Below are 20,842 nucleotides of genomic sequence, written 5' to 3'. Positions count from 1 at the left end.
GTGGAGATACGGTGGACCCCTCCCAACCACTCTATGGAGGTCCACTAAAGCCGTCCATAACATAACTCTCATTTAATCCTCTCAACACGTAGTGTGGCTGGAGGAAACTACTCTGCTTACACATCAATGACGTCATCATGCGCAGTGATACTTATCTCACCTCCATCACTTCACCAGTGGTGATGTCTTATATGTTCCACTAAACACATGCTGCACAAATAAGTTAACTTTAGTTTGTGGGTCAATTGATTATGGAGATATCAAATGTATGTAGTTTTACTTATGATTTACAGCTTTTGTACAATAAATACACTGCTTGAAAAAAAATTGTTTTTTGTGTCGCCATATTTTGAGAATCATAAGTTTTACATTTTCTGTATGGAGATGCGTGAATGCTTAATTTTGCACATGACAATATGTACTTTTCAGTGGTGCCATTTCCAGGTACATATAACTTTTTGATCACTTTTTGTTACACTTTTTTGAAGGCTGAAGACATAAAAGAAACAACAATTCTGAATCTGTTTTCATTCTTTAAAACACTTCACTATTCAGTTTAATTGACATATCAACAAAATTTTGCAGGTTGATACAATAGTAAAAATAGTTAATTTATCTAGTTTTTTATGTTTTAATACTCTTACACACAAAAATACATTTAAAAAATAATTATGGGTGGTTTGCAATATTCCAAACCCCATAACATTTTTCCATAAGAAGAGTTGTGGAAGCTATTATTTTTTGCAGGACAAGTTGTTCTCACTGGTTTCATTTTGGGGTAAGTAAAACTTTTTGATCACTTTTTGTTTTGTTTTTTTAATAAGAATCTAGTAATTCTTTTTTTTCTTCTGACGTACTGATAGATAACAGTATACCTTTTTGGTACATGTCAATATGATCCAATTTATATATTTGTTTTTACATTTTTGAGGAAAAAAGCACCAGAAATAGTTCAGTAACATAAGTTTTATGATTGGTTCTTCTATTTTAAACGAAGTGAAATGTCGTTGATTGGTTGCTGTTCAACCTTATTCCCGACATCCCTCGACCGCCCGAACTGATGAAAATGTTCCAAAAATTAATTCATTCTGGAAGATTGCTATCAGAACAGCCATGACCTTCCAAAGTCAACTGTAATTTCATTGAGTTCCAGTAATCAAATTTTAACCCCTTAATGACCGTCAATATGTCTTTTAACTGACCTGAGATATAAGAGATTAACATCCCCATACAGGTGACAGTCCAGCAGCTGTCGCTGTACACTGTAGCTGACAACTTGCTGCATCAGCCATGATCAATGTCGGCACCGTCCATATCTGTTTAACCCATTAGATGCTGCTGTCAACAATGACCATATCATATAAATGGTTAAAAGAGTGTGGGGGCTCCCTCTTTAACCCTATTGGCACCCTGAGATCATGATTGTGTGGTCCTGATGTTTGCCATGGCAGTTCACGGCCTTAGAGTCAGCCAGCTATAGCGGCCTGTTCAGAAGTTAGCGACATTTAGGTGGTAAAAATACACTTTTTTATTCCTATCATGCCACTTTGTATTAATTCCTGAAAAGCACCTGAAGGGTTAATAAACTACCTGACAGCAGTTTTCAGTATGTCAGGGGGTGTTGTTTTTAAAATTAGATTGGAGCACCCCATAGGACCGTGGGGTACTCGGGCCTGGTCTGGCAGTATTTAAAGGGGTGGTCACGGAAGCGGTGACCCGGTCCGTGGCCCTGGGCATCCAATTAAAGGGGATGAAGTGTAGTGGGAAATAAAGTCTATGGAGAAATGTTCACGATGCCACCTGTGGTACTCGGCCAGGAATGGCCAACGCTGCTTAAAGGGGATTGCTGGGGCTGATGGTGTTGCAGCAGAGTTGGTACAGTTCCACACATGTAGAACTTAGTCCCCAAGGCTACCGCTGCAGTTGGTAAGGGATGATAGCTGGTGGGGTGCAGGACTGAGGGTGCAGGAAATAATTGGAGGACACAGGGTTTTTAGTCTTCTTTACCTTTTACTGATGAATTTCAGGTGCAGTCCGGGGCACAGGTTACAGGTGTAGATGGGGTCTGGGCAGCCTGGGAGTAACTTGGGATCCACTTCATCGGGTAGGTTCAGAGTCCTTCCTTCTGAGCTGAATTCTCTATCCCTTGCTGCCTGAAGCTTTACACAAGTTCCTCTTAGCGTCTGTTACTCCTAACCCGTATGGTTAACAGCATGAGCCTTTCATGGGCACTGTTTTCTCACTGTCAGCCCCCAGGCTCCTGACTTGCTGAGGTGCCTCCAGGTATTAGATGGGCCAGGAGACCTGCAATCGCCTGCCCTCCGGTTCTAGTTGCTGGGCCTTTAGTCCCCGTGCAACCACGGACTCCAATGTATGGTTTCTTTTGCGCTTTATCCTGGGAAGAGCTCAGTTACAGCTTCATTCCCAGTCTCTCTCCTGACGTGCTTCCTCTCCTTTCACTGTCTCACACTACACTGACTAACCCCGCCTCCAGACCAGAACTTATAGGGAAGTTCCCCTGAAACCGGGTTTAGAGCTCCCCCTTCTGGTCTGGAGTCAGGAAGGTGTTGTATGTTTGTGTCACCTTCTAAGGGGATCCCTCCTTACTCCCAGGCATGACATAACCCTCCCACCCCCACCCCCCCATGAGGAAGGCAATGCCATTGTGGCAACCAGACTCCTGAAGTGCCACAGTATCACTTTTGAGGGGTTTCCAATATATAGGACCCCTAAAGTCACTTCAAGCCTGGATAGGTCCCTAAAAAATTAAATGTTGTAAATTTCTATGAAAAAATGAAAAATTGTTCTTATATTTTTAAACCTCCTAAAACGCTAACAAAATAACATAACATTTTACAAATGGTGCTGATGTAAAGCAGGCATGAGGGAAATATTGTTTATTAATGTTTTTCTGTGGTATGACTATCTGGATTAAAGGGATAATAATTCAAAGTTTGAAAATTGCAAATTTTTTTACATTTTTGTCAAATTTCTGATATTTTTTATAAATAAACACAAAACATATCAACCTATATTTACCATTATCATAAAGTATAATGTGCCATGAAAAAACACAAATCACTGGGATTTGTCGAAGCGTTCCAGAGTTATTAACACATAAAGTGACACTGGTCAGATTTTAAAAATTTGCCTGTCACTAAGGGGTTAATGGAGGAACTGGGAATGAAACAAGTTCAAGCAAAATTCGTGGCTCACAACAAATGTTGCTGATACTTTTTTTCTCAGTAGGAAAAAAACTTTCTAGCTGTATGTTGCATAAATCAACCATCACAAAATGGAAGAAAGACTGAAAGAGTCATTGAAAAAAATAATCACTGGAGTCAAATGTAACCTTCAAAAACAATGTCGGCTGACTCAAAGGTTCGGCAAACATTCACCTAATGTGAGAAGCCTGTACTAGAAATGCTAGTACTCTCCAGAAGATGAATGTTTTTTTCTTTTAGATACCCTCTAGTATACATTTATTTATGTATATAAATATGTATTTTTTAAAATCTGAGAACCAGTCTTAACTTTTTCAGTTTTTCATTTACAGAGCTGTATGACATGTTGTTTTTTGGGTTAACTTGTTTTTGGGATGATTTTACTTTTTTTTTTTCTTTCTTAATACTTAAAAGAATATTTTTTTTAACCCCTAACCAACCTCCGCCGTACTAGTACGGCAGAGGTCAGATCCCCTGCTTTGATGCGGGCTCCGGCGGTGAGCCCGCATCAAAGCCAGGACATGACAGCTGTTTTGAACAACTGACATGTGCCCGCAATAACAGCGGTTGGAATCGCATTCACCCACCATTAACTAGTTAAACGCTGCTGTCAAATGCTCACAGCGGCATTTAACTACCGTTTCCGGCCATCGGGCTGGAAATGAATGCATCGCTGACCTCCGTCACATGATCGGGGGTCAGCGATGCGTCGGCATAACAACCAGAGGACTCCTTGAGACCTCTATGGTTGTTGATGCCGGATTGCTGGGGTCAGCGCTCATACGTTATGATCGAACTGGTGGTTAAAAGCACTAGAAATGACCAGATGAGCAAACTATTATTACAGGACGAGCTCTGGGAAGTGGGAGCTCTGCTGACCGCAAGTCCTAATCCTATCACAACAACTAGAAATAGCCGTGGAGCGTTCCTGACTCTGCCTAGATGCCTCTTCACAGCCTAAGAGCTAACTACCCCTAAAGATAGAAAATACAGCCTACCTTGCCTCAGAGAAATTCCCCAAAGAAATAGGCAGCCCCCCACATATATTGACTGTGAGTTAAGATGGAAGTCACAAACACAGGAATGAAATAGGTTTCAGCAAAGGAGGCCAGCCTTAACTAAACAGACTGAGGATAGAAAAGGTATCTTTGCAGTCAGCATAAAAACTAACAAAAAACCACGCAGAGTGTGCAAAAGAAACCACCGCACCGACTCACGGCGCGGTGGTGCCACTCTGCATCCAGAGCTTCCAGCTAACAGGATAAAATCATAATAGCAAGCTGGACAAAAAACAGTGGTAACAAATAAGCTAGCAGGGACTTAGCTTTTGCTGAAGTAGACAGGTCATCTGAAAGATCCAAGAGAACTGAACCAGTACTAGGACATTGACAGCTGGCATCAAATAACGATCTGAGTGGAGTTAAATAGAGTAGCCAGCCAAGGCCTCAAGGAGATCAGCTTGAGAATGAATCTCAGAACCAGCAGCTCCACTCACAGCCACCAGAGGGAGTCCATGAACAGAACTCGCCGAAGTACCATTCATAACCACAGGAGGGAGCTCAAGAACAGAATTCACAACAGTACCCCCCCCTTGAGGAGGGGTCACCGAACACTCACCAGAGCCTCCAGGCCGATCCGGACGAGCCAAATGAAAGGCACGAACAAGATCGGCAGCATGAACATCAGAGGCAACCACCCAGGAATTATCCTCCTGACCATAACCCTTCCACTTGACTAGGTACTGAAGTTTCCTTCTCGAAATACGTGAATCCAAAATCTTCTCCACCACATACTCCAACTCCCCCTCAACCAACACCGGGGCAGGAGGATCAACGGAGGGAACCATAGCAGCCACATATCTCCGCAATAACGACCTATGGAACACATTATGGATGGAGAAAGAAGCTGGAAGGTCCAAACGAAATGACACAGGATTAAGAATTTCAGAAATCTTATAAGGACCAATGAAACGAGGCTTAAACTTAGGAGACGAAACCTTCATAGGAACAAAACGAGACGACAACCAAACCAAATCCCCAACACGAAGTCGGGGACCAACACAGCGATGGCGGTTAGCGAAACGTTGAGCCTTCTCCTGGGACAATGTCAAATTGTCCACTACGTGAGTCAAAATTCGCTGCAACCTGTCCACCACAGAATCCACACCAGGACAGTCCGAAGGCTCAACCTGCCCTGAAGAAAAACGAGGGTGGAAACCAGAATTACAGAAAAAAGGCGAAACCAAAGTGGCCGAGCTGGCCCGATTATTAAGGGAGAACTCAGCCAAAGGCAAAAAGGACACCCAATCATCCTGATCAGCAGAAACAAAGCATCTCAGATATGTTTCCAAAGTCTGATTGGTTCGTTCGGTTTGGCCATTTGTCTGAGGATGGAAAGCTGAAGAAAAAGACAAATCAATGCCCACCTTAGCACAAAAGGACCGCCAAAATCTTGAAACAAACTGGGAACCTCTGTCTGACACAATGTTCTCCGGAATGCCATGTAAACGAACCACATGCTGGAAAAACAATGGAACCAAATCAGAGGAGGAAGGCAATTTAGACAAAGGTACCAAATGGACCATCTTAGAGAAGCGATCACAAACCACCCAGATAACTGACATCCTCTGAGAGACAGGGAGATCCGAAATAAAATCCATGGAAATATGCGTCCAGGGCCTTTTCGGGACTGGCAAGGGCAAAAGCAACCCACCGGCACGAGAACAGCAGGGCTTAGCCCGAGCACAAGTCCCACAGGACTGCACAAAAGAATGCACATCTCGTGACAAGGAAGGCCACCAAAAGGATCTAGCCACCAAATCTCTGGTACCAAAGATTCCAGGATGACCAGCCAACACCGAACAATGAACCTCAGAGATAACTCTACTAGTCCATCTATCAGGGACAAACAGCTTCTCCGCTGGAAACGGTCAGGTCTATCAGCCTGAAACTCCTGCAGCACCCGCCGCAAATCAGGGGAGATGGCAGACAAAATTACCCCCTCTTTGAGAATACCAGCCGGCTCAGGAACTCCCGGAGAATCAGGCACAAAACTCCTTGAAAGGGCATCAGCCTTCACATTCTTAGAACCCGGAAGGTACGAAACCACAAAATTGAAGCGGGAGAAAAACAGCGACCATCGAGCCTGTCTAGGATTCAACCGCTTGGCAGACTCGAGATAAGTCAGATTCTTGTGATCCGTCAAGACCACTACGCGATGCTTGGCTCCTTCAAGCCAATGTCGCCACTCAAACGCCCACTTCATAGCCAACAATTCTCGATTGCCCACATCATAATTGTGCTCAGCAGGCGAAAACTTTCTAGAAAAGAAAGCACATGGTTTCATCACAGAGCCATCAGAATCTCTTTGAGACAAAACAGCCCCTGCTCCAATCTCAGAAGCATCCACCTCGACCTGAAACGGGAGCGAAACATCTGGCTGACACAACACAGGGGCAGAAGAAAAACGACGCTTCAGCTCCTGAAAAGCCTCAACGGCCGCAGAGGACCAATTGACCACATCAGCACCTTTCTTGGTCAAATCAGTCAATGGTTTAACAACACTAGAAAAATTAGCGATGAAGCGACGGTAAAAATTAGCAAAGCCCAGGAATTTCTGAAGGCTCTTCACAGAAGTAGGCTGAGTCCAATCATAAATGGCCTGAACTTTAACAGGGTCCATCTCGATAGCAGAAGGGGAAAAAATGAAACCCAAAAATGAAACCTTCTGAACTCCAAAGAGACATTTAGACCCCTTCACAAACAAGGAATTAGCACGAAGGACCTGGAACACCATTCTGACCTGCTTCACATGAGACTCCCAATCGTCCAAAAAGACCAAAATATCATCCAAATATACAATCATGAATCTATCCAGGTACTTTCGGAAGATGTCATGCATAAAGGACTGAAACACAGATGGAGCATTAGAAAGCCCGAATGGCATCACCAAGTACTCAAAATGGCCCTCGGGCGTATTAAATGCTGTTTTCCATTCGTCGCCCCGTTTAATACGCACAAGATTATACGCCCCTCGAAGATCTATCTTGGTGAACCAGCTATCCCCCTTAATCCGAGCAAACAAATCAGACAGTAGCGGCAAAGGGTACTGAAATTTGACGGTGATTTTATTGAGAAGGCGGTAATCTACACAAGGTCTCAGAGAACCATCCTTCTTGGCCACAAAAAAGAACCCTGCTCCCAACAGTGATGACGACGGGCGAATATGCCCTTTCTCCAAGGACTCCTTTATATAACTCCGCATTGCAGCGTGTTCTGGCACAGATAAATTGAACAGTCGGCCCTTCGGAAACTTACTACCAGGAATCAAATTATTAGCACAATCGCAATCCCTATGAGGAGGTAGGGCACTGGATTTGGGCTCATCAAATACATCCCGGTAATCTGACAAGAACTCAGGGACTTCAGAAGGATGGGAAGACGAAATAGACAACAATGGGATATCCCCATGTACCCCTTGACAACCCCAGCTGGATACAGACATTGATTTCCAATCCAATACTGGATTATGGACCTGTAGCCATGGCAAACCCAAAACGACCACATCATGCAGATTATGCAACACCAAAAAGCGAATATCCTCCTGATGTGCAGGAGCCATGCACATGGTCAATTGAGTCCAGTACTGAGGCTTATTCTTGGCCAAAGGTGTAGCATCAATTCCTCTCAATGGAATAGGATACTGTAAGGGCTCCAAGAAAAAACCACAGCGCCTGGCAAACTCCAAGTCCATCAAATTCAGGGCAGCGCCTGAATCCACAAATGCCATAACAGAATAGGACGACAAAGAGCAAATCAGAGTAACGGACAAAAGAAATTTTGGCTGTACTGTACCAATGGTGGCAGACCTAGCGAACCGTTTAGTGCGCTTAGGACAATCAGAGATAGCATGAGTGGAGTCACCACAGTAAAAACACAGCCCATTCTGACGTCTGTACTCTTGCCGTTCAGCTCTGGTCAAGGTCCTGTCACATTGCATAGGCTCAGGCCTCTGCTCAGAAAACACCGCCAAATGGTGCACATTTTTGCGCTCACGTAAGCGTCGATCGATCTGAATGGCCAAGGACATAGACTCATTCAGACCAGCAGGCATGGGGAATCCCACCATAACATCCTTAAGGGCTTCAGAAAGACCCTTTCTGAAAATTGCCGCCAGGGCACATTCATTCCCCTGAGTAAGCACAGACCACTTTCTAAACTTCTGACAATATACCTCCGCTTCATCCTGACCCTGACACAAAGCCAGCAAAATTTTCTCCGCCTGATCCACTGAATCTGGTTCATCATAAAGCAATCCAAGCGCCAGAAAAAACGCATCTACATTACGCAATGCAGGATCTCCTGGTGCAAGGGAAAATGCCCAGTCTTGAGGGTCGCCACGCAGCAAAGAAATAATGATTTTTACTTGCTGAATGGGGTCACCAGAGGAGCGGGGTTTCAAAGCAAAAAACAGTCTACAATTATTTTTGAAATTCAGGAACTTAGATCTATCCCCAGAAAACAAATCAGGAATTGGAATTCTGGGTTCTAACATCGGGTTCTGAACTACATAATCTTGAATGCCTTGTACCCTTGCAGTGAGTTGATCCACACAAGAGGACAGACCTTGAATGTCCATATCTACACCTGTGTCCTGAACCACCCAGAGATTTAGGGGAAAAGAGAAACAAAACACACTGCAGAGGAAAAAAAAAAATGGTCTCAGAACTTCTCTTATCCCTCTATTGAGATGCATTAACACTTTGCGGGCCAGCTGTACTGTTATGATCGAACTGGTGGTTAGGAGCACTAGAAATGACCAGATGAGCAAACTAGTATTACAGGACGAGCTCTGGGAAGTGGGAGCTCTGCTGACCGCAAGTCCTAATCCTATCACAACAACTAGAAATAGCCGTGGAGCTGTCCTGACTCTGCCTAGACGCCTCTTCACAGCCTAAGAGCTAACTACCCCTAAAGATAGAAAATACAGCCTACCTTGCCTCAGAGAAATTCCCCAAAGAAATAGGCAGCCCCCCACATATATTGACTGTGAGTTAAGATGGAAGTCACAAACACAGGAATGAAATAGGTTTCAGCAAAGGAGGCCAGCCTTAACTAAACAGACTGAGGATAGAAAAGGTATCTTTGCGGTCAGCATAAAAACTAACAAAAAACCACGCAGAGTGTGCAAAAGAAACCACCGCACCGACTCACGGCGCGGTGGTGCCACTCTGCATCCAGAGCTTCCAGCTAACAGGATAAAATCATAATAGCAAGCTGGACAAAAAACAGTGGTAACAAATAAGCTAGCAGGGACTTAGCTTTTGCTGAAGTAGACAGGTCATCTGAAAGATCCAAGAGAACTGAACCAGTACTAGGACATTGACAGCTGGCATCAAATAACGATCTGAGTGGAGTTAAATAGAGCAGCCAGCCAAGGCCTCAACGAGATCAGCTGGAGAATGAATCTCAGAACCAGCAGCTCCACTCACAGCCACAAGAGGGAGTCCATGAACAGAACTCGCCGAAGTACCATTCATAACCACAGGAGGGAGCTCGAGAACAGAATTCACAACACTCATAGCAATGCAGTAAATCTACTAAATAGGGGCGATCTGAGGATTGTGCCAATGTAGCAGAGCCAATCGAGTTGTGCAATCTTCTAGCCTCCCATGGAGGCTATTGAAGCATTGCAACAGTAAAAAAAAAAAAGTTTAAAAAAATATGAAAAAAATAAAAAAAAATAAAAGCTTAAATCTTTTGCCCCATTCAAAATAAAGCAATAAAAAAATTAAACCTACACATATTTGGTATCGCGCATTCAGAATCACCCTATCAAAAAGAAAAGGATTAACCTGATCAATAAACAGCGTAGCGAGAAAAAAAATTTAAACACCAGAATTAGCGTTTTTTTGGTTGCCACGACATTGCATTAAAATGTAATGACGGGTGATCAAATGAAAGTATCTGCACCAAAATGGTATCATTAAAAATATCAGCTCGGCACGCAAAAAATAAGCCCTAACTGAACCCAGATTACGAAAAATGGAGACATTACTGGTATTGGAAAATTGCACAATTTTTTTTTTTTTTTTTAGAAAAGTTTGGAATTTTTTTTTACCACTTAGATAAAACATAACCTAGACATGTTGGTGCCTTTAAATTTATAATGACCTGGGGAATCATAATGGCAGGTCAGTTTTAGCATTTAGTGAACCTAGCAAAAAAGCCAAACAAAAAACAAGTGTGGGATTGCACTTTTTTGCAATTTCACCACACTTGGATTTTTTTTCCCGTTTTCTAGTACACGACATGCTAAAACCAATTATGTCATTCAAAAGTACAACTTGCCTGCAAAAAACAAGCCCTAACATGGCCATATTGATGGAATAATAAAAAAGTTATGGCTCTGGGAAGGAGGGAGCGAAAAACGAAAACGCAAAGCAGAAAAAGGGCAATGTCTTGAAGGGGTTAATTACAATATTTATTAGCCCTTATGATTGTATTAGCAAAACACTACTTTTGTACTGCTGTGATTACACTATCCTGTTGGTGCTAGTCAGCCTTCATCTCCAATGGGATCTGATAGGCTGCAGTGTATGTTGTCATGTCTCTGGTTGCAATAGCAATCAGTAGGCACCTCGCGATTACGCTGCACGGGTTCCAATGGGCCGACAGGGGAAGTGCATTCCTTTTGTCAAACTTCTCATGTGCCACTGTCACTACTCACAGCGGTGTATGAAGGGTTAAACTGCTGGAGTCGGCGAGAATGCTGATCCTAGTACTTACAATAGGAGCTATACGTAACCCAACAGTGCAGAAGCTGTGCTATACTATATCAGCCGTGAAACACTAAGTGACATGTGCTTATGATAGATATGTACGTCAAATAGCATTAAGATATCCAAATATCACCTCCCTAGTAACCAGAATCCCACAATGTCTGTCTGCTATTTCATCCTTCTTCTCCGCTAGATTTCTAAAACATAATATGGACAAAACGGAATTAATCATCTTTCCCTAATCCCACTCGACCCCCCAGCAGACCTATCCATTATACTAAATGGCTGTCCACTTTCCCCTGTCCCTCAAGCTCGCTGCCTCGGGGTAATCCTTGACACTGATCTTTCTTTCAAACCACATATCCAAGCCCTTCCCACTTCCTGACAACTTTAACTCAAAACTATTTAACGGATCCGTACATTCCTCAACCAAGAATCTGCAAAAACCCTAGTCCATGCCCTCATCATCTCCCGCCTTGACTACTGCAACCTCCTGCTCTGTGGCCTCCCCTCTAACACTCTAGCACCCCTCCAATCTATTCTAAACTCTGCTGCTCGACTAATCCACCTGTCCCCCCGCCATTCCCCGGCCTCTCCCCTCTGTCAATCCCTGCACTGGCTCCCCATTACATAAAAATTCCAGTTCAAAACGCTAACCGTGACATACAAAGCCATCCACAACCTCCATACCTCTCCTTATGTCTCCATATGTCTCCTCCATACATCTGTGACCTCATCTCCCGGTACTTAACTGCACGCAACCTCTGATCCTCACAAGATTTCCTTCTCTACTCCCCTCTTCCCACAATCACATGCAAGATTTCTCACGCGTATCACCCCTACTCTGGAACTCTCTACCACAACATATCAGACTCTCACCTACCATCGAAACCTTCAAAAAGAACCTGAAGACCCACCTCTTCCGGCAAGCCTACAACCTGCAGTAATCACCAGTCGACCAAACCACTGCACGACCAGCTCTACCCTCACCTACTGTATCCTCACCCATCCCTTGTAGATTGTGAGCCCTCGCAGTCAGGGTCCTCTCTCCTCCTGTACCAGTCGTGACTTGTATTGTTTAAAATTACTCATTTTTTTGTTTTTTATGTTTACCCCTTTTCACATGTGAAGCGCCATGGAACAATTGGCACTATAATAATACATAATAATAATTAAGGGGTTAAAATATCTATACTTATTTTGGAAATCCTTACAATACTGCAAATTAAAAAAATGATTTCCTTTTTATAATCTCTCCTCACCTGAAAGTAATTTAGTAATATTAAAGTACAAAGCTATTCATTACTACGCTGTCTTACCATCCAAAAACATAAAATCAAGCTGACAGCAAACAGAGTAATAAATGTTCTGCAATCACTGAAGGACCATTTATTGGCAATGATTGGACCTCAATGAGAAAGGAGACAGTGAAACACAGCAGTATTAATTTGGTATGTGTTTTTTCATCCTCAAACATTGAGCCTAATATACAAGACATAAATACCATAACTGTAGAACATCAATCTTCACTCTCGGGGAGAGACACACACCCACACAATTTGTTCAACAGCTCATTGTGGAAAATGATATATTTCTTGCAAGAGTTTCACACATTTTGAAAATGATCAAGAATAAAAAAAATTAAATTACACTAAATTCAATTGGGCCCAGAACAGTAATAAGTAAATAAATAAATACACAAATAGCATTTTATTCATCATTTGAATCTTGACAGAATTTAGGAGACAATTTTAGGTTGGCAGAAAACAGAAGAATATAACCAAAAGCAAATCAGAATCTCTTAGCAGGTGGCATCCATTGGAAACTCACCTTGACTCAGTCGATCTGCAATTAACTTTGGCTATTTTGTACAGTTGTGCTCAAAAGTTTACATACCCAGGCAGAATTTTTGCTTTCTAAGCCTTTTTTCAGAGAATATGAATGATAACACCAAAACTTTTTCTCCAATCATGGTTAGTGGTTGGGTGAAGCCATTTATTGTCAAACTACCGTGTTTTCACTTTTTAAATCATAATGACAACCCAAAACATTCAAATGACCCTTATCAAAAGTTTACATACCCTGGTGATTTTGGCCTGATAACATGCACAGAAGTTTACACAAATGGGTTTGAATGACTACAAAAGGTAGACTGTGACCTGTTTACTTGTAATCAGTGTGTGAATATAAAGCTGAGTGAGTTTCTAGGATCCAGACAGACTCTGGCATCTTTCATCCAGCCACTGATGTTTCTGGATTGTGAGTCATGGGGAAAGCAAAAGAATTGTCAACGGATCTATGAAAAAGATAGTTTAACTGTGTAAAACAAGAAGGGGATACAAAATGATATCCAAGGAATTGATAATGCCAGTCAGTAGCATTCAAACTCTGATTAAGAAATGGAAAATCAGGGGCTCTGTAAAAACAAAACCACGGTCAGGTAGACCAACAAAAATGTTGTCTACAACTGCCAGGAAAATTGTTCGGAATGCAAAGAAAAAAACACAAACAACATCAGCTGAAATACTGGACTCCCAGAAAACTAGCAGTGTGGCTGTTTCAATATGCACAATAAGGAGGCACTTGAAGAAAAATGGGCTGCATGGTCAAGTTGCCAGAAGAAAGCCATTACCGTGCAAATGCCACAAAGTATCTTGCCTACAATATGCAAAACAGCACAGAGACAAGCCTCAAAACTTGTGTAACAAGGTAATTTGGAGTGATGAGACCAAAATTGAACTTTTGGGCCACAACTATAGATGTTACATTTGGAGAGAGGTCAACAAGGCCAAAACAAGGCCAAGTCGACTGTCATCTCGGACGCTGTTCAGACCAGGTCGTCCGACAGACAGCGGTAATTCCGCTTTTGTCCACTATGCGCTCATTGGAGTCGGCTAGATTTTATCTAGCTGGTCCGGGGTTAATTTACCTGGTGCTCGGATTGGAAGCTGGGCCATGCCCAGTGCCTTTAAATAGTTCTCCTGAACATTGGGCGTCGCCGATTATAGCTTCTCTCTTGTGTATTGTTATCTCGGTCTCGAGTGGTGAGCTAGTAGTTGGAGTATCGTTGCTGGTGGTGTATTTCCCTTTGTCTTATTTTCTCCTTCCCATATTTGTATTTGTGTTGCCCTTTGCACTTTAGCGTATTCCTGAGTGACTGCAGCGTGGAGCTTATTTTTACTTTATCCTTGTCTGTGCTAACTGTGGATATTGGAGTGATATCTCTTCACTGGGTGGTGGTTTCAGCCGAGGGTTGAAACAGGAGATAGGGCGAGGGTGGAGGCTCAGACATGCACACCATCAGTGTAAACTCTGGGTAGAGGGTCTGTCAGGGTTTCCCTAGTCTGAGGGAAATCGCAGGGGCCCGGGTTATTAGCTATATCCTACTTAGGTCTCCCGTGACATTATAATCGGCCAACATTATTTCCATGGATCCCATGATTTCCATAACCCGCTAGTTGAGGGCGCTGTTCCTACAGGTCACTGAGTTGAGGGGGGCAGTGCAGCAACAGGGACTAGCAGTATCTAATGTGCAAGCCGGTGTTACAGATAAAGTTGCTGAGCCTAAGTTTCCTGGGGAACGCAATAAATTTGTTACTTTTCGTGAAGCTTGCAAACTGTATTTTTGCATGCGTCCGATCTCCGGTAATGAGGCTCAGCGTGTGGGCCTGGTGTTGTCATTATTAAGCGGAGATCCACAAGCATGGGTGTTTTCTTTGCCATCTGATTCTGCTGCATTTAACTCAGTGGAGAGTTTTTTTTCTGCTCTTGCACATATTTACGATGACCCTGACAGAATGGCGCTAGCAGAATCTAAGATACGCACTATTCACCAGGGGGAGCGTGTTGCAGAGGATTACTGTTCTGAATTTCGCCGCTGGGCGGTCGACACTCAATGGAATGATTCCCCGCTGCGGAGTCACTTTATTCATGGAGTTTCTGATAGGGTTAAAAAAGCCCTCCTGATGTACGAGACCCCTACTTCACTAGATTCCGCTATGAGTCTTGTTGTCTGCATTGATCACCATTTGCGTTTGGGAGAGCATGTGGGAAGAGGTTTAGGTTCACGTGAGGTTGCTGCAGGTGAGCCCACGGAACCTATGCAAATCGCAGGGGTATCACATGTTAAGCATCGTGCTCCTGTTCTCAGGAAGCAGGGAGCCTGTTTTTTCTGCGGTAAAACTGGTCATTTTATTAATATCTGTCCTCTGTTGCCTGAGAAAAACGCAACGGCGGAAAGACTTCTAAGCTCAGAGGGTGTGGAGGAGTCCAATCTGAGCTTATGTATATCCTCCATGATGGTTTTTCAGTGCATGCTCCCTGCCAAAGTTGTTGTCGCTGGCAGAGAGCTGCCAATCACTGCTTTTGTGGATAGTGGTTCTGCCACAAATCTCATTGATGAGGAGTTTGCGCGCACTGCTGGTTTTAGGATCGAAAGACTGCCTCATCCTATCCGCGTGGTCACCATCAATTCTGATCCTCTCCCACAGGGGGAGATTACTGAGTTTGTGGCTGAGGTTAAACTCCACATTGGGGTTCTTCATTTCGAGCAGGTTACATGTAAGGTGCTCAAGAGTCTTCCGGCACAATTGGTTCTGGGTTTTCCATGGTTGTCTACACACAACCCGGTGATCGACTGGAAAACTAAGGACATAATTCAGTGGAGTGATTTCTGTCAGGAGAATTGCTTGGCAACATGTGTTGCTGCTGTGACTTCAAGCGTTCCTGAGTCACTTCTGGATTTTGTGGATGTGTTCTCTGAGAAGGGTTGTTCAGAGTTGCCACCACATCGCTCCTATGACTGTACCATCAGGTTTAAACCAGGGGCTAAATTGCCTAAAGCAAGGATGTTTAACATCTCCGGTCCGGAGAGACAAGCGCTAAAAGATTACATTGCTGAAAGTTTGAGCAAAGGGCACATCAGGCCTTCATCCTCACCTGTGGCAGCAGGGTTCTTCTTCGTTAAGAAGAAAGATGGTGGACTACGGCCGTGTCTGGATTTCAGGGAGTTAAACCAGATTACGATTCGTGATCCGTACCCTATGCCATTGATACCAGATTTGTTCAACCAGGTGGCAGGTGCTAAGTGGTTTACCAAGCTTGACCTCAGGGGGGCGTACAACCTCATAAGAGTCCGTCAAGGTGATGAGTGGAAGACGGCTTTTAATACCCCTGAGGGTCATTTTGAAAATTTGGTGATGTCATTTGGATTGACAAACGCACCTGCAGTGTTTCAACATTTCATAAATGATGTGTTCTCGCATGTTTTGGGGAAATTCGTTATTGTGTACCTAGATGACATCCTCATATATTCTTGCGACCGTGATACGCATTTAGATCATGTCAGGCAGGTGTTACAGCTTCTCAGAGAGAATAAGCTATATGCAAAACTGGAGAAATGTGTATTTTCGGTACAGGAGTTGCCTTTCTTGGGCTATATTGTGTCTGCTTCTGGTTTTAAAATGGACGCCGCTAAGGTGCAAGAGGTGTTGCATTGGGAACGGCCTGATAACCTAAAAGCACTCCAGCGGTTTCTTGGGTTTTCTAACTACTATAGGAAGTTTATCAAGGATTTTTCTATTATTGCTAAACCGCTAACTGACATGACTAAAAAGGGTACCAATTTCTCCATTTGGCCTGAGGCTGCTGTGTGTGCATTCGAATCTCTTAAGAACAGGTTTGTTTCGGCTCCCATTCTTGTGCAGCCAGATGTATCGAAACCTTTTGTTGTGGAAGTCGATGCGTCTGAGGTTGGTGTGGGGGCGGTGCTGTCACAAGGCTCATCCTTGAGCGGTTTGCGTCCATGCGCCTATTTTTCCAAGAAACTGTCGCCCGCCGAACGTAACTACGATATCGGCAATGGAGAGTTGTTGGCAATCAAATTGGCCTTTGAGGAATGGCGACACTTCTTGGAGGGGTCGGTTCATCAGGTTACTGTTATTACCGACCATAAGAATTTGCTTTATTTGGAGTCTGCCAAGCGTCTGTCTCCCAGGCACGCTCGCTGGGCATTGTTTTTCACGCGGTTCAACTTTGTTGTCACTTACAGACCTGGTTCTAAAAACACTAAGGCGGATGCTCTGTCCAGGTGTTTTCTTGGGGGAGAGCCTCGGGAAGATCCAGTACCCATCCTCCAAAAGGGTGTTGTGGTTTCGGCTCTCACTACCGAGGTTGAGGCTGAGATTGCCGAGGCCTAGGAGGAGGTACCATCTGAGCTTCCCATCAACAAAACGTTTGTACTGCTTCATCTCCGCTTAAAGGCTTTGGCGGAGCATTATGATACTGTCCTGGCTGGCCATCCAGGGGTTAGGGGTACTTTGGAGTTGGTGTCACGTCGGTTTTGGTGGCCCAAGATCCGACAGGACGTGGTCTCATACGTGTCGGCTTGCACCACGTGCGCTAGGACTAAGACGCCCCGCTCCCGTCCTGTTGGCACACTACTTCCTCTCGAGGTACCTAGTAAGCCATGGACGGAAATCTCCATGGATTTTATCACTGACTTGCCCTCCTCAGCTGGGAACACGGTCATCTTGGTGATTGTTGATCGTTTCTCAAAAATGTTGCATTTTGTGTCTTTGCCTTCGTTGCCTAACGCTAAGACTCTGGCTCAGGTATTTGTGCAGGAGGTGGTCAGACTTCATGGGGTTCCGTCTGACATCGTTTCTGATAGGGGGTCTCAGTTTGTGGCAAAATTTTGGAAAGCATTTTGTTCACGGCTGGGGATCAAGTTGTCTCATTCTTCGGCGTTTCATCCTCAGTCAAATGGTCAGACCGAGCGTATGAACCAAAATTTGGAACAGTACTTACGCTGCTTTTTTTCGGATAACCAGGAGGAGTGGTCGAAGTTCCTTCCTTTGGCTGAGTTTGCCATCAATAATCACCGCCAGGAGTCGTCTGGGGAGTCTCCGTTTTTTTGTGTTTACGGGCTTCATCCTCAATTTTGTACTTTGAGTCAGGGGGGCTTTTCCGGTGTCCCGGAGGAAGACCAGTTAGGAGCACAACTATCATCAGTCTGGAGGAGAGTTAAACAGCGCCTGTTGAGTGTGGGTGCTAGGTACAAATGTGTGGCTGACAGTAGGCGTGTGCCAGGTCCGGACCTGAGTGTGGATGACTGGGTGTGGTTATCCACAAAAAACATAAGACTCAAAATACCATCCCTTAAATTGGGTCCACGGTTTATTGGTCCATTTAGGGTCGCCGATGTCATTAACCCAGTAGCGTACCGGTTGGAGCTTCCTACGGTGTATAAAATACACAACGTGTTCCACAGATCGTTGTTAAAGAAGGTGGTGGGTCTTGTGGACGCGACACCAATGCCTTCTCCAGTCTTGGTGGATGGTAACTTGGAATTTGAAGTCTCCAAGGTGGTTGACTCTCGTGTAGTGCGCCGCACTTTACAGTACTTGGTACACTGGCATGGTTATGGGCCTGAGGAAAGGTCCTGGGTACCAGCCTTGGACGTTCATGCGGATCGACTGGTCAGATTGTTTCACCGCCGCCATCCGGACAAGCCGGGTCCTATAATTCGTGAGGGCCCTGGGGTCCCTTGTAGAAGGCGGGGTACTGTCATGTCGGACGCTGTTCAGACCAGGTCGTCCGACAGACAGCAGTAATTCCGCTTTTGTCCACTATGCGCTCATTGGCGTCGGCTAGATTTTATCTAGCTGGTCCAGGGTTAATTTACCTGGTGCTCGGATTGGAAGCTGGGCCATGCCCACTGCCTTTAAATAGTTCTCCTGAACATTGGGCTTCGCCGATTATAGCTTCTGTCTTGTGCATTGTTATCTCGGTCTGGAGTGGTGAGCTAGTAGTTGGAGTATCGTTGCTGGTGGTGTATTTCCCTTTGTCTTATTTTCTCCTTCCCATATTTGTATTTGTGTTGCCCTTTGCACTTTAGTGTATTCCTGAGTGACTGCGGCGTGGAGCTTATTTTTACTTTATCCTTGTCTGTGCTAACTGTGGGTATTGGAGTGATATCTCTTCACTGGGTGGTGGTTTCAGCCTAGGGTTGAAACAGGAGATAGGGTGAGGGTGGAGGCTCAGACATGCACACCATCAGTGTAAACTCTGGGTAGAGGGTCAGTCAGGGTTTCCCTAGTCTGAGGGAAATCGCAGGGGCCCGGGTTATTAGCTATATCCTACCTAGGTCTCCCGTGACATCGACCTGTCATTGGCTACAGCAAAACAAACAAAGTGAAGGTTCTGGAGTGGCCATCTCAGTCTCCTAACCTCAATATCATTGAGCCACTCTGGAGAGATCTCAGTTCGCGCAGTTCATGCTAGACAGCCTAGGAATTTACAGGAACTGGAGGCTTTTGCCAAGAAGAGCAGGCAGCTTTACCATGTGAGAAAATAAAGAACCTCATCCACAACTACCACAAAAGACTTCAAGCTGTCATTGATGTTAAAGGAGCAATACACGGTATCAAGACATGGAGTATGTAAACTTTTGGCCAGGGTCATTTGGATGGTTGTCATTATTATTTAAAAAGAGAAAACACAGTATATTGACAATAAATGGCTTCACCCAACCACTAACCATGAGTGGAGAAAAAGTTTTGGCTATCATTCATATTCTCTGAAAAAGGGCCAAGAAAGCAAAAATTCTGCTGGGGTATTTAAACTTTTGAGCACAACTGTATATTCCATAATTTCCTTATGCTTTTCAGACCCACAGCAATCAAATATCAATCAGAAAAGCAGCTATTTAAAATAATGGTTGTAATGAATTGGTACAGACCACGCTGATACTTTATGGGATTTGCTACCACAATGCACTTCACTTGTTATTTTCTTTTCTCATTCTTTAGTTTGTTGTGGGCAGAGATGGCGTTTGTGGAACCATATGTGAACATTCACCCTTTGATGGAATAGTGCTTGTGCAATGCACTGAACACCTGCTCAAATACATGTGAGTTTACACCATGTCTGTCATCTTTTATTCTAGAAGTGAAGTTAATACTATACTTTACACTGAATTTTTCTTAAGGATATGTGTTTTACATTTGCTTTTGTTCATTTAGATCTGTTCAAAAGACCTGGAATATTAGCCCAAGTGTTAAGTAACAGGATTTTTTTATTTTTACAGTTGAAAACATTTTTGCTGCAACATTAAAAGGGTTGTCCAGTCCAAATCAATAAGTCTGTATTAACTTTTTGTGACTGCAGACTTATGAATCTCCCCGCTGCATGCAGTGTGCGCTGCGGAGATTCGCCAGTTTCAGACCCAGTACTGGAGGGTATGTAGGAGTTATACATACACTTGGCCAATGGGCACGGCCTCGCTTCATACACTTGCAATGGGCAAGGCCGTGCCTCGTCTAGGGAGGAGGCTGGCCAGTGAGTGTGGCCAACTAGAGTGCGCAGCCTCACTCTATGTGTATGGAAGCAAGGCCGTGGCCACTGTCCGGGAGTATGTATAACTCATATATACCTTCTGATCCCAGGTAGGAAACCAGAAAATCTCCATAGAACATAGTGCGTGTGATTGGGGGATTCATAAGTTTGCAGATAACCCCTTTAACATGTATTTCATTGCGGATGATATTGTTTTTTTTTTCTTTTATTGAATGGCATGGTGCTGCAATGCTTTACATTAATAAGTTTATTATTTGTTATATTACATGATGATGTCTGTAAATCATCACTTGCTGCTCATCAAGGTCCTTAAATTTAACAGAAGACAAATGAAAATGTCACCAGTTAAATACTTAAAAGCCTGTACGCCTGAAACATGGAGTTACTTTGCATAAAGGGGCATGGTAGTATTTTATGCTATCTATATATCTTGTAACACAATTTTAAATATTTTAGTATAATATTTTAAATAAGAGATAAT

At 43.8% G+C, this 20,842-nt stretch overlaps 1 protein-coding gene across 1 annotated transcript in view; it reads left to right on the top strand.

Moving 5' to 3' along the window:
• Nucleotides 1-20,842, top strand: part of CHAT (choline O-acetyltransferase) — a 327,907-nt gene that overhangs the window by 194,653 nt on the left and 112,412 nt on the right. The window contains exon 9 of the mRNA XM_077259349.1: nucleotides 19,815-19,915. Within this exon, the coding sequence (XP_077115464.1) occupies nucleotides 19,815-19,915 (101 nt within the window). The remainder of the gene's footprint in view (nucleotides 1-19,814; nucleotides 19,916-20,842) is intronic.

This window comes from Ranitomeya variabilis, chromosome 4 (assembly GCF_051348905.1).
Source record: "Ranitomeya variabilis isolate aRanVar5 chromosome 4, aRanVar5.hap1, whole genome shotgun sequence".
NCBI lineage: Eukaryota > Metazoa > Chordata > Amphibia > Anura > Dendrobatidae > Ranitomeya > Ranitomeya variabilis.
The sequence above is the reverse complement of the archived record's forward strand: the minus strand, read 5'-3'. Positions and strand labels throughout refer to the sequence as shown.